The sequence below is a fragment of the Aquarana catesbeiana genome, linkage group LG03, assembly GCF_042186555.1.
Source record: "Aquarana catesbeiana isolate 2022-GZ linkage group LG03, ASM4218655v1, whole genome shotgun sequence".
Taxonomy (NCBI): Eukaryota; Metazoa; Chordata; class Amphibia; order Anura; family Ranidae; genus Aquarana; species Aquarana catesbeiana.
Genome location: NC_133326.1, coordinates 130,623,444 through 130,637,521, shown reverse-complemented (window position 1 = coordinate 130,637,521; position 14,078 = coordinate 130,623,444). Strand labels below are relative to the sequence as shown.

Sequence of the window (14,078 nt, the reverse complement as noted above, 5' to 3'; positions counted from 1 at the left end):
CAATCTTTCCATTTATCATGTTGCTAAGGTAGCATGGTTTGTTTGGGTTTAAGTCACTAACTCTAATCAAAGTATTTCTCTCTGCACTTTATGTATACCCCTCCTTTTCATACAGGAGGGTATTCTTCTAATTTGTTATATTTGTATTAGCGCTACACTTTTGTACACCTATATGTATCACTTTTAGTCCAAAGTTGTGTCAGCTGCTATACATAGTTTCATTCTACACAGCGCTGTATTTCCCCCTTATTTTTTCTTTCTGTAAACCAGTGATAGCTGATGAGAATTCCTCCCTGATCACAAAGAAGCTGCAGAAATGTGCCTCAGAGATAGCTGAGATGCCAGATAGATGGAGAGATTCAGAGCCAGAGGGAACACACTGACCCCCAGGGGATAGATTGAACAGGGATCTGCATCCAGGTTCCTCCCTACTTGAAGAAGGTATATGGGACCCTTCACCCCTACATCCCCTTCTCTTTGCCTTCTCTTGGCTGAAGCCATTTTATTATCAAAGTGAAAGTAAAGTGAAAGAAATGTTTTTGTGTTATCATTCATATTCTCTAAAAAATGACCAAGAAATCATAAATTCTGCCAGGGTATGTAAACTTATGAGCACAACTGTATCTGTCTGTACATGGACAGATTGACTCAAACTAACAGCTGTGCCGCTGTGTCTCTCTCACACACACACATACATACATACATATATCTATGTGGGTCACATGCAGAAAATCAAGCAAGCAGTATGCAGATCATAAAGCTTTGAATTAAATATAAGAAAAAACAACCTGGAAATTAGGTTCATACATACTTTAATTAAAAGATAGAATTCGTTATAGGGACTTTTAAATTAAGTCACAACACTGGCTTTTGAAACTAAATGGAATTATGAATACAAAACATACAGATGTTCTTAAATCAAAGAATTTATTATTATAATAGAACGGGTTAAACATCAAATTTCCAGCCATGTTACCAGACATTGATCAGCATCCATTTAGCAGCATTTACATGTGTAAATTATTATTAAAACAAGAATGTATTTAACCATTAGAATTGTTTAAAATGTTCTGAATAAACTTATTATAGACTGTAGTGTATATAAATGTTAGCTGGAAGAAAGCATGTAAAAATTGTAATTGGTCAAGACGGAAAAAATAAAAAATCTCTGGTTAACCACATTACTTAATTACGTAAAATTACATTCTTAATCTCATCAGGATACAGAGCTAAACTTATCAGGATATGTGCTATAGCTGCAGCAAGGGTTTTGTTTTGAGCAATTTTCCATAGTTAACACTCAACAGTGCATTTTACTTTAAAAAGTCACAAAATTAAACATAAAACAAGAAAATAATAATAATTTACACAAAACATGAAAGTCTGCTGAAGATAATGTAGAGGACAATGAATATAGCATTGTGATAAGAGAAATTATAGATTTATCTTTTGTTGAATTTGCACACATTAATACTGAATGGAATGTTTAACCCTTTTGCTACCAGAGCCGTTTTTGCACAGGTTTAAAAATAATTTTAGACCTGAAGATTACATAAAACCCCCAAACATGTATTTTCTGAAAGCAGGCACCCTACAGAATAAAATAGTGGTAGATCAATTTTTTTTGTCGCTTTATATTACTACGAAGGTCTAGGAAACGCAAAATTTTAGTAAAAAAACAAAAACAAAAAACAAACACACTCTAAAATGAATTCTAGTACAAACGTAATAAAAGTACCCAATTTTTAAATATAAAAGACAAGGTCGCAACGAGTATATAGGATGCCCAACATGTCAAACCTTAAATTTGTTTGTGCCCGCGAAATAGAGACAACCTTCAGTACCCTATATTGTCAATAGGCGATGCTTCAAAAGCCCCCTATAGGTCATCAGTTTAGTATTACGGAGGAGGTCTTGTGTTAGAATTATTGATCTCACTCCGGCATGTGTGGCAATACGTAACATATGTATCGCAATCAACATTTTCACATGTAGGTGCCCGATGCCTACTTTTACGTTCATTTTAGTTTTATGTGCTTGGGTGTAACTATTTTTTGCAAAAATACATTTTTTGCTTAACTTTTTTTTTGTTTTTTTTTCATCGCATTAAGTGACAGGTTCTCTTTAATGGGACATGCAGGGTCTAAAAGACCCTGCGTGTCTTCTCTGGGCTCCACTGGATGTATTGCAATGCAGAGCAGCATGCGGAGCCTGGAATACATGGCAGGGGCATGCACGAGTGGGGGGCATCAGTACCAGGGGTGTCTGGAGGAAATTGGACAGCAGCACAGCCACCCGAGTGCATCTGCCCGTTAGTTTTACACACAATCCCGGTTGCTGCAGCGAAAAGGGTTAAAGGACTCTCTTTAAAAGAAAAAAAAAAATACATTTAAATTTTTTTTGGCAGAGGCAAGTAAGTTGAATCATCCATTTGCTACTTCTATCTCTAAGGGCCACTGAGGGCCTATAAGTTCTACTTCAATTTACGCTACAAGCTCTTTCTAGCTCAATCGTGTCAATAGATTCGCTAATAGTTAAATCACTCAAAGTTTGATCACCACACAGATGGAAAAAATGGCTCGCCTTGGTGTGAGCTAGCTCAGGAGCATATAGTACAAATAAAAGTGCATATTATTGCTGCATGTATATCTTACACCATAGGAGCAATACAGAGGAATACTCTTAATTATTCGCCAATAATTTTTCAGGCGAATTGCTAGTACATTTTAGTAGCTCAACTGCACTACTTAAAACCCCCTATATGATTCCTATCCTCTCCTTGATGTATTCTTTGTAATATAAAACAAAAATAGGATATGGGACTCCAATATCACAACCAATAACTGCAATCTAATATGTTGAAGAAAACTGGCAGGTGTATTTTCAGCCAAAATCTGAAATATACAGTACATTTTGTCAAGATTGACCTTTAATACACCTGCCTATTGTTGGAAAATTTCCAACACGTTCCTTCGATAGAAGTTATTTAAAATACGAACGTCAATCAGTGTAGAACGTTTTAGGAAGAATGTCAAAATGCAAACTCGGAGCATTCTTTCCCATTAATCCATGGAGCTGGGACATTCTCTCTTGACAGACTGTAATCTTGGCCCTGGAATCGTGTTTCAGTTACTAAAGTAAGAAGATTAATTCTGCCAATTTAAAAGAGCAAAACAAAGATGCCTAGATAAAAAAAATGCAAGCCCTGAGCAGTCTGGCTTTCCCCTTGTATGTTTGCCATAGGTTTATTATTCAACTCAAAAATACCTTTTTAAAGATGAAACCCTATCCACATGTATTCCTAGACATAACCAAAGCTGCTCAGCAATTTTAAGGCCTCATGCACACAGGCCATTTAAAAAACGCCAGCGCTGCTGTCAGGAAAAAGCAGCGTTAAAAACGCAATGTTAGCCGCGTTTTTGACTAGCATTTATGGGTGTTTTTCGGCATTAGCATTTTTTGGCTTTTTTTTCAGTAAAAACACTCCCTATAATGTAAAAATGCCTAAAAACGCCCACCGCGGCTAAACGCTTGTTACAGCGTTTAGCCACGTTTTTCATTTTTACAGCTCACCAGCCTCTGCTCCTGGACGCACAGACTGTAGTTTTTTTGCTACTGCCTCCAAACGCACCAGAAAGTTTGTGTGCATGGGCACATAGGCTAACATGGAGGGGCGTTTAGAGGCAGTTTAAAAAAACGTCAGACACCCCTAACAGCAGCTGTAAAAACATCCTGTGTGCATGAGCCCTAAAAGTGCAGTCTTAAGACACTGCCTTCAGCTGATTGGTTCTCTCTAGTACAACACAACTATGCTTGCATTGAAAAACATTTAACACTTCTGTAGGTGGGCTGCCCTGTACTAAAGAAAGCCAAGCAGCAGGTTCTGACAGAGGGGGACACCCACTGGGTGAATGTAAAAAAGATCTCCACTCCAAACACAGAATAATTTATTTAGGCATACTCAAGAAATGGCTGCATAATAAAATTTATCCAAGTAAAAACAAGGGTAAGTTCAAGATAAATGTTCTGTCTGCTCCTTATGAACGTCATACAGCTGGATGGATTTAGCTAAGAAAGTACAGTATCGCCATATTTCTAACAATCAAATATTCAATACTTAATTACGATATTGGCTTATTCATATGGATGGTATTGTACTACAAGGATTTATATCCCGTCTGTTTAATGTTAATATATGCGGCTAGCCAAATAAATAAATTTGAAATAATTTTTTCCAACGTACATTACAGTAATAACTAACAGCTTCTGTTTTGTGGTTCAGAACTAAAACAAGGCAATATAGAGGCTTTTTTAGTAAAAAATAAATAAATATGAAAAACTTGAATGGAGGTCAAAAGTCTGATTGTGACGATCACCCAATCAAGTTTCTATGCAGAGCTGAAAACGGTGCATACAGATCACTGGAACTGGGCGGATAAGTGGTCAAAACATACTTGTAAGTGTTTAGTTGCAGTAGCAGAAGGGGGAAATGGAAAGATGGAGGTTCATTTGAAATTTAGGACCAAAGGTTTTTATGTTGAAAATAGGCATCAAACCGTGAGATAGCGTAATCCTGCAAAAAAAAAAAAAAAAAAAAAAAAAAAAAAAGGAAGAGATGAGTGTTAAAATGAACAAGAATTTTATCTGTATCACTCACCCACCATTCTGTTTAGTTTTGCAGTAAAACATTGTCTCTGGCTCTGTTAAGACCAAATTATCGTGTGTTGTTAACAATTACAGTGTTGCAAGAATTCCGTTTAAAGTGTGGTTCCACTTTTGCAGCCAAATTTTAGAACTCCCCATCTATTTCTGTTCCCATTCATACAGCATGGCTAAAAAAATATAATTTTTAAAAAAGTATATTAATTTTTATATGTTTAACTACTTCAAGTAGGGACTGTTTCACCCCCATCCAGTCAAGGCCATTTTTCAGCTTTCAGCACTGTCAAACTTTGAATGGCAGTTACTCAGTCATGCAACACTGTACCTAAATGAATTTTTATCTTTTTTTTTTTTTTTTTTTTTTTTTGAGACAGAGAGCTGTTTTTGGTATAAATTTTTGTAAATAAATTTAGACCAAAATGTATTCTGCTACATAGCTTTGTTAAAAATAACGCAAATCAGTGCATATTAGTCTGTGTGAAAAGTTAGTCTACAAACTATGATATATACGATAGAGAGTCAGTCTCTCTCTCTCTCTCTCTCTATATCTATATCTATATCTACACACATATACATATACACACACACACACACACACACACACACACACACACACAGTACTGTGCAAAAGTTTAAGGCAGGTGTAAAAAAAAACAAAAAAAAAACAAAAAAACAGTAAAATTAGCTACTTACGGACCGCCCGGCCATCATTATACATCGGCTCTTTGAAGTGGAATATCGTTGTTATGGCAGCAGATAGCTGCCATAACCCCTGGTATCCACTTCTTCAGCGGGCAAACCGCTTTAAGATAAAAGTCGCCTCAGCGGTGAATTCACAGCGAGATCACTTTTATTGGTGGCGGGAGATGGCCCACCCCTCCTGCTGGCACCGGCGGAGGCGATCGGTTCCTGTCCCCTGCTTGGCATTGAGCTGAGTAAGAGGAAGATGGCCCCTACCTGGCTCCATACCATTGCAGGGTGGAAGCGACGTCAAAACGTCACTTCCGCCCATAGCTCTTAAAAAAGGGACATTTTTTTATTTTTTGCATTTTAGTGTAAATATGAGATCTGGGGTCTTTTTGACCCCAGATCTCATATTTAGGAGGTCCTGTCATGCTTTTTTTCTATTACAAGAGATGTTTACATTCCTTGTAATAGGAATAAAAGTGACTTTTTTTTTTTTTTTTAGCGGTTTGCCGATCAGCCGCCGCAGTTGTGCTGCGGCAACATGGCTCGGCTGTGCGAATCCCCGTCATGTTACATCGCCTCCATATTCGGCCACTAGGGGCATGCGCTCACCCATGGAGCCGATGCGAGTGCCTGGCAGTCGCGATCACCGCTGGGCTCCCGCGATCGCTCGGGGCACACCGAGAACCGGGATCTGTGTGTGTAAAAGTTTCCGTTCTCTGAGGGGAGAAGAAACAGATAGTCTGTTCATACAGAGTACAAGTAAAAAAAAAAAAATAAATAATAAAAATGCCATAAAACTATCCCCTATTTTGTAGACGCTATAGCAATTGCGCAAATTAATCAATATACGCTTATTGGGATTTTTTTTACCAAAAATATGTATATATAAGAATACATATCGGCCTAAACTGAGGGGAAAAAAAAAAAAAAAGTAGTTTTTGGGGGGTACTTATTACAGCAAAAAGTAAAAAATTATTGCAATTTTTTCAAAATTGTCACTCTTTGTTTATAGCGAAAAAAATTAAAACCGCAGAGGTGATCAAATACCACCAGCAGAAAGCACTATTTGTGGGAAAAAAAGGATGTCAATTTTGTTTGGCTGCAACGTCGCACGACCGTGCAATTGTCAGTTAATGCGACGCAGTGCCGAATCGCAAAAAGTGCTCTGGTCAGGAAGGGGGTAAAATCTTCCAGGGCTGAAGAGGTTAAAGAACAGTGCCAAAATAAAAAGTAAATTAAAAAAAGCAAACGCATATGTGAGTAGCGCCCGCATATGAAAACGGTGTTCAAACCACACATGAGGTATCACCGTTATCGTTAGAGTGAGAGCAATAATTCTAGCCCTAGACCTCCTCTAACTCAAAACATGCAACCTGTAGAATTTTTTTAAACATCGCATGGAGATTTTTAAGGGTAAAGTTTGTCATCATTCCACGAGCGGGCGCAATTTTGAAGCGTGACATGTTGGGTATCAATTTACTCAGCGTAACATCTGTCACGAAATAAAAAAAAAAATTGGGCTAACTTAACTGTTGTCTTATTTTCTAAATTAAAAAAAATATTTTTTCCAAAAAAAGCGCACTTGTAAGGCCGCTGCGCAAATACAGTGTGACAGAAAGTATTTTTAACAACCGCCATTTTATTCTCTAGGGTGTTAGAAAACAAAAATATTTATATAATGTTTGGGGGTTCCAACTAATTTTTTTTTTTTTTTTTTGCTAGAAAAAGATTTTAAACTTGTGTAAGCTTGAAAAATAGGCCTGGTCCTTAAGTCCTTAAGTGGTTAAGAGTGCTTTCAGAAATGGAAGTGTTAATAGATTTTTTTTTTTATCAATTAACAAAATGGAAAGTGGTGTGACCACCCTTTGTCTTCAAAACAGCATCAATTCTTCTAGGTACACTTTCATACAGTTTAAGGAACTCGGCAGGTAGGTTGTTTTAGACATCTTGGAGAACTAACCACATATCTTCTGTGGATATGGGCTGCCTCAAATCCTTCTGTCTCAACATGTAATCTCACTTCCAGGACTCTGTTGTTCTTTACACTGAATATGGTTCCTAAAGACATTGGCTGTATGTTTGGGGCCGTTGTCCTGCTGCAGAATAAATTTAGGGCCAGCCACGCGCCTCCCTGATGGTATGGCGTGATCTGCCCGAATTTCTCAGCACTGAGGACACCATTGATCCTGACCAAATCTCCAACTCCATTTGCAGAAAAACAACCCCTAACCTTAAAAGGCACCTCCACCATGCTTCACTGTTGCCTGCAGACACTCATTACCATACTGCTCTCCAGCCTGGCAGTTAACAAACTGCCTCCTGCTACAGCCAAAAATTTCAAATTTTGACTCATCAGTCCAGAGCACCTGCTGCTTTTTCTGCACCCCAGTTCATAAGTTTCTGTGCATAGTTGAGTCGTCTAGCATTGCTTCAAGGTCATTGGTATGGCTTTTTGGCTGCAATCCTTTCATGAAGGCCGCTTCTGGACAGTTCTTCTCCAGACAGTAGATGGGTGTACCTGGGTCCCACTGGTTTCCAGCAGTTCTGTGCTAAGGGCACTGCTGGACATCTTCCGATGTCGAAGGGAAGTAAGCATGATGTCTTTCATCTGCTGCATTAAGTGTCTTTGGCCGACTACTGCATCTACGGTCCTCAATATAGCCCGATTAATACTGTCCTTAATGCTGAGAAATACAGGCAGATATTTATCCATCATGTCATACCATCAGGGAGATGTGTGATTGGTCCCAAATTTATTCTGCAGTAGGACAATGGCCCCAAACATGCAAGTCATTAGGAACTATCTTCAGAGTAAAGAAGGACAAGGAGTCCTGGAAGTGATGGTTTGGCCCCCCACAGTTCCCTGATCTCAACACCGAGTTTGTCTGGGAATACATGCATAGATAGAAGGATTTGAGGCAGCCTACATCCACAGAAAATCTGTGGTTAGTTCTCAAAGATGTTTGAAACAAGCTACCTGCGGAATTCCTTCAAAAACTGTGTGCAAGTGTACCTAGAAGAACTGATGCTGGTTTGAAGCCAAAGGGGAGTCACACCAACGATGGATTTCATTAAAATTTTTCTTTTGTTTACTCACTTTGTATATTGATAAAAGTAAACAAATAAAATATATATTTTTGAAAGCACTTACTTTACAGCATTTCTTCACACCTGTCTTAACGTTTGGCTTAGTACTGTAGATGCTGCCCTGCAAGACTTGAGAAAAATGTGAGCACACACACAGTATTCTCTGTTGTAAAGTATTTAATAAAAGAGGTTTATAGATGCATGACATTTTTGAATTTCTATTATGATGTAGTGCAATACTAAATAACTGCCCCATCCTGAAGAAGCATGGCCTGCCACAAAACATTTGGATGGTGAACCCAGAAAAGATACCCGAGTGTCTAATCCTGGGTGCTCAGGGTGGCGATTTATGTACTCATCTTTTATATGAATTTTATGTGTCTCTTGGTATATCATTTTAATAGATATGATTAATTGTATACTTTTATAAATCTTGTCTGCCTCATTGTGTACCTCTAAAAGTCCGATTAGAAATATAGAGCAATATTTGTTTTTCTTTTTTGGGTATGGAAAGGATGTGGCACAGCGGTCGTCTAAATTGGTACTTGCAGTTTATTCCTTCACAACTATCAACCATCTGTCAGTCTGGCAGATGAACTTGTAGCTTGCATGAACAGTGGGTGCACCGATTAGCATAACCATAATTAATTCACACTACCTACAGCTCTGCAAATGACAGCCTGTACGGAGGTACAGGCAACAGAGCTGTAGGCACTGGAAGCAGGAGCCTGACAATGCACCAGAGATCAGCTAATCACAGGTGCAAAACTTTGCAGGCTCTCGTTTTAAAAAAATAATAAATGCACATTTTTTTTTTACCTGAAAATGTATTTTTTTTAATGTAATGGTGAACTTAGCTTTTAAAAACTTCTTAGGCAAGGACATCAATACCTGTGACTAGTCCTTTGCCCCATTATGTAGCTTTTTTTTGAGGCACAAAGATCAAGTATTCTTTTGAGGCGAAGTTCACCTTCTGAACATGTTACACCCATATTTAGGATGGAACATGTTCAGCATCCCCCCAATCCCTGAGACAGCGAGTGGGGCTGTCACATTTTTAAAAACAGAGCAACTGTGTCAGGCTCTGCAAGCTCTGAATGGATGAACTACAAATCCTGTCTGCCAGCACAGCAGACAGCTTTTCCTTCTCAATGAACTATGAGGGTGCAGAGTAACTGTCTGCCCTTGCTGAGGTATGAGAAAAGAGCTGTCAGCACTGAGGAGCCAGACATTGCACCCATAATTCTTTTTTTTTACGATACAAAAAAAAAATAAAAGAGAAAAAACGAAAAACAGAAGATTCACCCACTTTAGTGTATTAGAATTAAATGATGTATTTGAACACATACTTACTAGGTAACCAAATTGAATAGTTGAGATTTTTGCCTGCAGGATAGACCAGAGGCCCCAGAAGAAATGTGAAGCTAAAGCAAACCTAAAGTGGTCAAAATATGATAATTATTGGTGATTAGGACTGTTAACATATCCTTTCATAACATACACTGAACATTTAGTGATCACATTATTAAATACACCTGCTCATTAATGCAAACAATGAAGAACTAGATTATGTGGCTATACACACAAATCAAACATATAATTGGACTCATTTGTTTGATTAAACATTAGAATGGGAAGATGTATGAGCTAAATGGCTGACAAGTGTAAATTTTGTTCCTAGACAGGCAATTGTAAAAAATCTGATCTCCTGTGAGTCTTCCATACTACAGCCTCTGGAGTTTACAGCAATGGTGTGAAAGGCTAAACATTCAAACTGACAAATCTGTGTGTAAAAACACAGTATTAATGAATAGGAATGGTCAGCTAGAAGTCCACAACTGCTGAAACATCTATGCTCTACAACGGTGGTGTGATGAAAGAAGGGGCTGTTGGACAAAGCCACAGAGCACAGTGGGGGGGGCAGGCATCTGACCAATCCAGAAGTGTTTTTGATCTGAGGATTGTTCAGCCACCATAGCTCCTAAAAACAGTAATGATCTAAGTCACTGTCCACTGGAAAGGTATTCTACCACTCTCGGGGTGGATTTTCAGTACCAAAAGCGGTAACCCCGAGCCAGACTCTGGATCGCATCGCAGGATCCAGGAAGAGCTTACTTACCTTGTCTCCTGGATCCTGCGATGTCTCCCTGCAGTGTGAGCGAGCCGTCCTCCGCTCGCTCTATCACTGTGCCCGGGCTACGTTCCCTGCGAGCGTTGCAACGCACGGGGACGGAGAACAGCGCCAAATTCAAAGTAAAACACACAAATACATATACAGTACACTGTAATCTTACAGATTACATTACTGTATCAATTTATTTCAACTCCCTTTTTTCCCTAGTGGTTTGTCCAGTGCCCTGCATGCAGTTTTATATTATAAAAACTATTCTTTTGCCTGGAAACTGGAGATTGTCCATAGCAACCAAAACCATCCCTTTACATCAAAAGCAGGTTTAGACCAGCTAGAAAACAGCGATAATAAATTAGAATCACTTGCAGAATTGAGCGATATTGATTTTGTGGGGATATCCATCAAACACTGAAAGTAATGTCAGCGACAATTCTGCAACTGAGCAAATTTCAGTGTTTTTGATTTGAATACATTATTGAATCATTTTTATTATCATTTCTTATAATCATTTATAGTTATTATATTATAATTTATGATTTAGTGTTTCAAACTTTATCATACCCGGGATGTCTACTAGACTCTGGTTTGGACATATTTAAGTGTGTTATTCCTAATGCCGCGTACACACAACCGGACTTTACGACATACTTGGTCCGGCGGACAATTCGATTGTGTGTGGGCTCCAGCGGACTTTTTTTCCCCAAAAGTTCGACGGACCTAGAAATGAAACATGTTTCAAATCTTTCCGACGGACTCGAGTCTGGTCGAAAAGTCAGCTCGTCTGTATGCTAGACCAACTGACAAAAACCGACGATAGGGCAGCTATTGGCTACTGGCTATGACCTTTCTTGTTTTAGTCCGGTCGTACGTCATCACATACGAATCCGTCGGACTTTGGTTGATCGTGTGTAGGCAAGTCCATTAATTCGGAAAGTCCGTCGAAAAGTCCGCCGGACAAAGTCTGCCGTAAAGTCCGCTCGTGTGTACGCGGCATTGCCAGGGAGGTTAAAGCTTCAAATGCATCCGTGTTTTGGGGGAAAAAGCCTCTACCCTTATCAGGGCAGCCGGCTGCCTTTAGGGTTGTCAGAAGGCACTAGTCATCCTCAAGCCTGAACAAAGGCCTCCTAGTGCAGTCTGTCGCGATTTTATCAACTATTTCCTGACTACGCTATAGCCAAAAGACAGTTACAGTGCGGTCCTCTGGTTCTGGCAGCATGTCCATTGATGTTCTCCCAGAACCCTGTCTCCAGCACGCTACCTGGGGCATACTCTGTGAAAGTTGTGTCTGTTGGACACAGCTGATCACAGATCGCAGTAAAGGACCAATCACACCAACCCTTTACTATGTGATCAGCTGTGTCCAAACACAGCTTACCACATGTAAACAGACATGCCAGTTATCAGCAGTTCTTTGCTCACACGCTACATGATACAGCAGGCGCATATCAGGAATATGAAATGTTGGGGTAACAAACTCTTTAGGTGACAAAGGCATGTGAAAGTCGGTTGGATATACAGGTGCATTTCCAAAAATTAGATCATCATCACAAAGTAATTTTTTTTCAGTAAAGCAATTCAAAAAGTGAAACTCATATTATATAGATTCATTACACACAGAGTGATATATTTCAAGCATTTCTTTCTTTTACATTATCCACTCAAGGACCGAGCCTCTTTCTGAGATTTGGTGTTTACAATTAAAAATTTTTTTTTTTTTTTGCTAGAAAATAATTTAGAACTATATATGAGAGAGAGAGAGAGAGAGAGAGAGAGAGAGAGAGAGAGAGAGAGAGAGAGAGAGAGAGAGAGAGAGAGAGAGAGAGAGAGAGAGAGAGAGAGAGAGAGAGAGAGAGAGAGAGAGAGAGAGAGAGAGAGAGAGAGAGAGAGAGAGAGAGAGAGAGAGAGAGAGAGAGAGAGAGAGAGAATGAGAATATATTTCTAAATAATTTTCTAGCAAAAAAAAAATTTTTTTTTACTTGTAAACACCAAATCTCAGAAAGAGGATATATATATAAGCTGCTCAATTAATCGTTTAAAAATCGTGATTTCGCTTCACCTCCCCTGACGATCTCTCCTGCAGAGGTTGCCGATTCTTTCATATAAACAAGTGGAGAGACTACTATCTGCTCACTCAGCTGTCAAAAGAAAGCATTCAAGGCATTCTGCCAAGCCCTTAACTTGAAAATATTGTAACTAAGCTTCCTTCTTAGATCAAAAGGGATAGAACTTCTGTGGGCAGTCTGCCAAGTTTTCAACAAGGTGTAAATGCAGTAAGTTTAACCACTTAAAGTGTAAATCTTTTTCTGACACTTCTTTAAGTTAAAATCAATATTTTTTTCTAGAAAATTACTTGGAACCCCCAAACATTATATATATTTTAGCAGAGACCCTAGGGAATAAAATGGCAATTGCTGCAATATTTTATGTCACACTGTATTTGCCCAGCGGTCTTTCAAATGCAATTTTTTAGGAAAAAAATACACTTCAATGAAAAAAAACAAAACAAAAACAAAAAAAACAGTAAAGTTAGCCCAATTTTTTTTTTTTGTTTTAATGTGAAAGATGATCGTACAGCATATATATATATATATATATATATATATATATATATATATGTGGGGGGTTCTAACACCCTAGAGAATAAAATGGCGGTCGTTGCAATACTCTGTAACACCATATTTGTGCAGCGGTCTTACAAGCGCACTTTTTTTTGGAAAAAATACACTTTAAGTTGAAAAATAAGACAACAGTAAAGTTAACCCATTTTTTTTGCACCTGCTCGTGGAATGGTGACAAACTTTTACCCTTAACCACTTGACAACTGGGCACTTAAACCCCCTTCCTAACCAGACCAATTTTCAGCTTTTGGTGCTCTCACATTTTGAATGACAATTACTCAGTCATGCAACACTGTATCTTTATGAAATTTTTGTCCTTTTTTTCACACAAATAGAGCTTTCTTTTGGTGGTATTTAACCACTTGAGCCCCGGACCATTATGCTGCCTAAGGACCAGAGGTCTTTTTCCAATTTGGCACTGCGTCGCTTTAAACTGCTAATTGCGCGGTCATGCAATGCTGTACCCAAACGAAATTTGCGTCCTTTTCTTCCCACAAATAGAGCTTTCTTTTGATGGTATTTGATCACCTCTGCGGTTTTTATTTTTTGCGCTATAAACGGAAAAAGACCGAAAATTTTGAAAAAAAATGATATTTTCTACTTTTTGTTATAAAAAAAATCCAATAAACTAAATTTTAGTCATACATTTAGGCCAAAATGTATTCGGCCACATGTCTTTGGTAAAAAAAATGTCAATAAGCGTATATTTATTGGTTTGCGCAAAAGTTATAGCGTCTACAAACTAGGGTACATTTTCTGGAATTTACACAGCTTTTAGTTTATGACTGCCTATGTCATTTCTTGAGGTGCTAAAATGGCAGGGCAGTACAAAACCCCCACAAATGACCCCATTTTGGAAAGTAGACACCCCAAGGAAATTGCTGAGAGGC

At 38.5% G+C, this 14,078-nt stretch overlaps 1 protein-coding gene across 1 annotated transcript in view; it reads right to left on the bottom strand.

Annotated features, from left to right (window-relative positions):
- Positions 1-908: 908 nt before the first annotated feature.
- Positions 909-14,078, bottom strand: part of CHKB (choline kinase beta) — a 59,069-nt gene continuing 45,899 nt past the window's right edge. Inside the window, exons 10-11 of the mRNA XM_073619230.1 lie at positions 9,793-9,874; positions 909-4,573 (exon numbers count right to left, since the gene is read on the bottom strand). Of these exons, the coding sequence (XP_073475331.1) occupies positions 4,517-4,573; positions 9,793-9,874 (139 nt within the window). The 3' untranslated portion in view covers positions 909-4,516. The remainder of the gene's footprint in view (positions 4,574-9,792; positions 9,875-14,078) is intronic.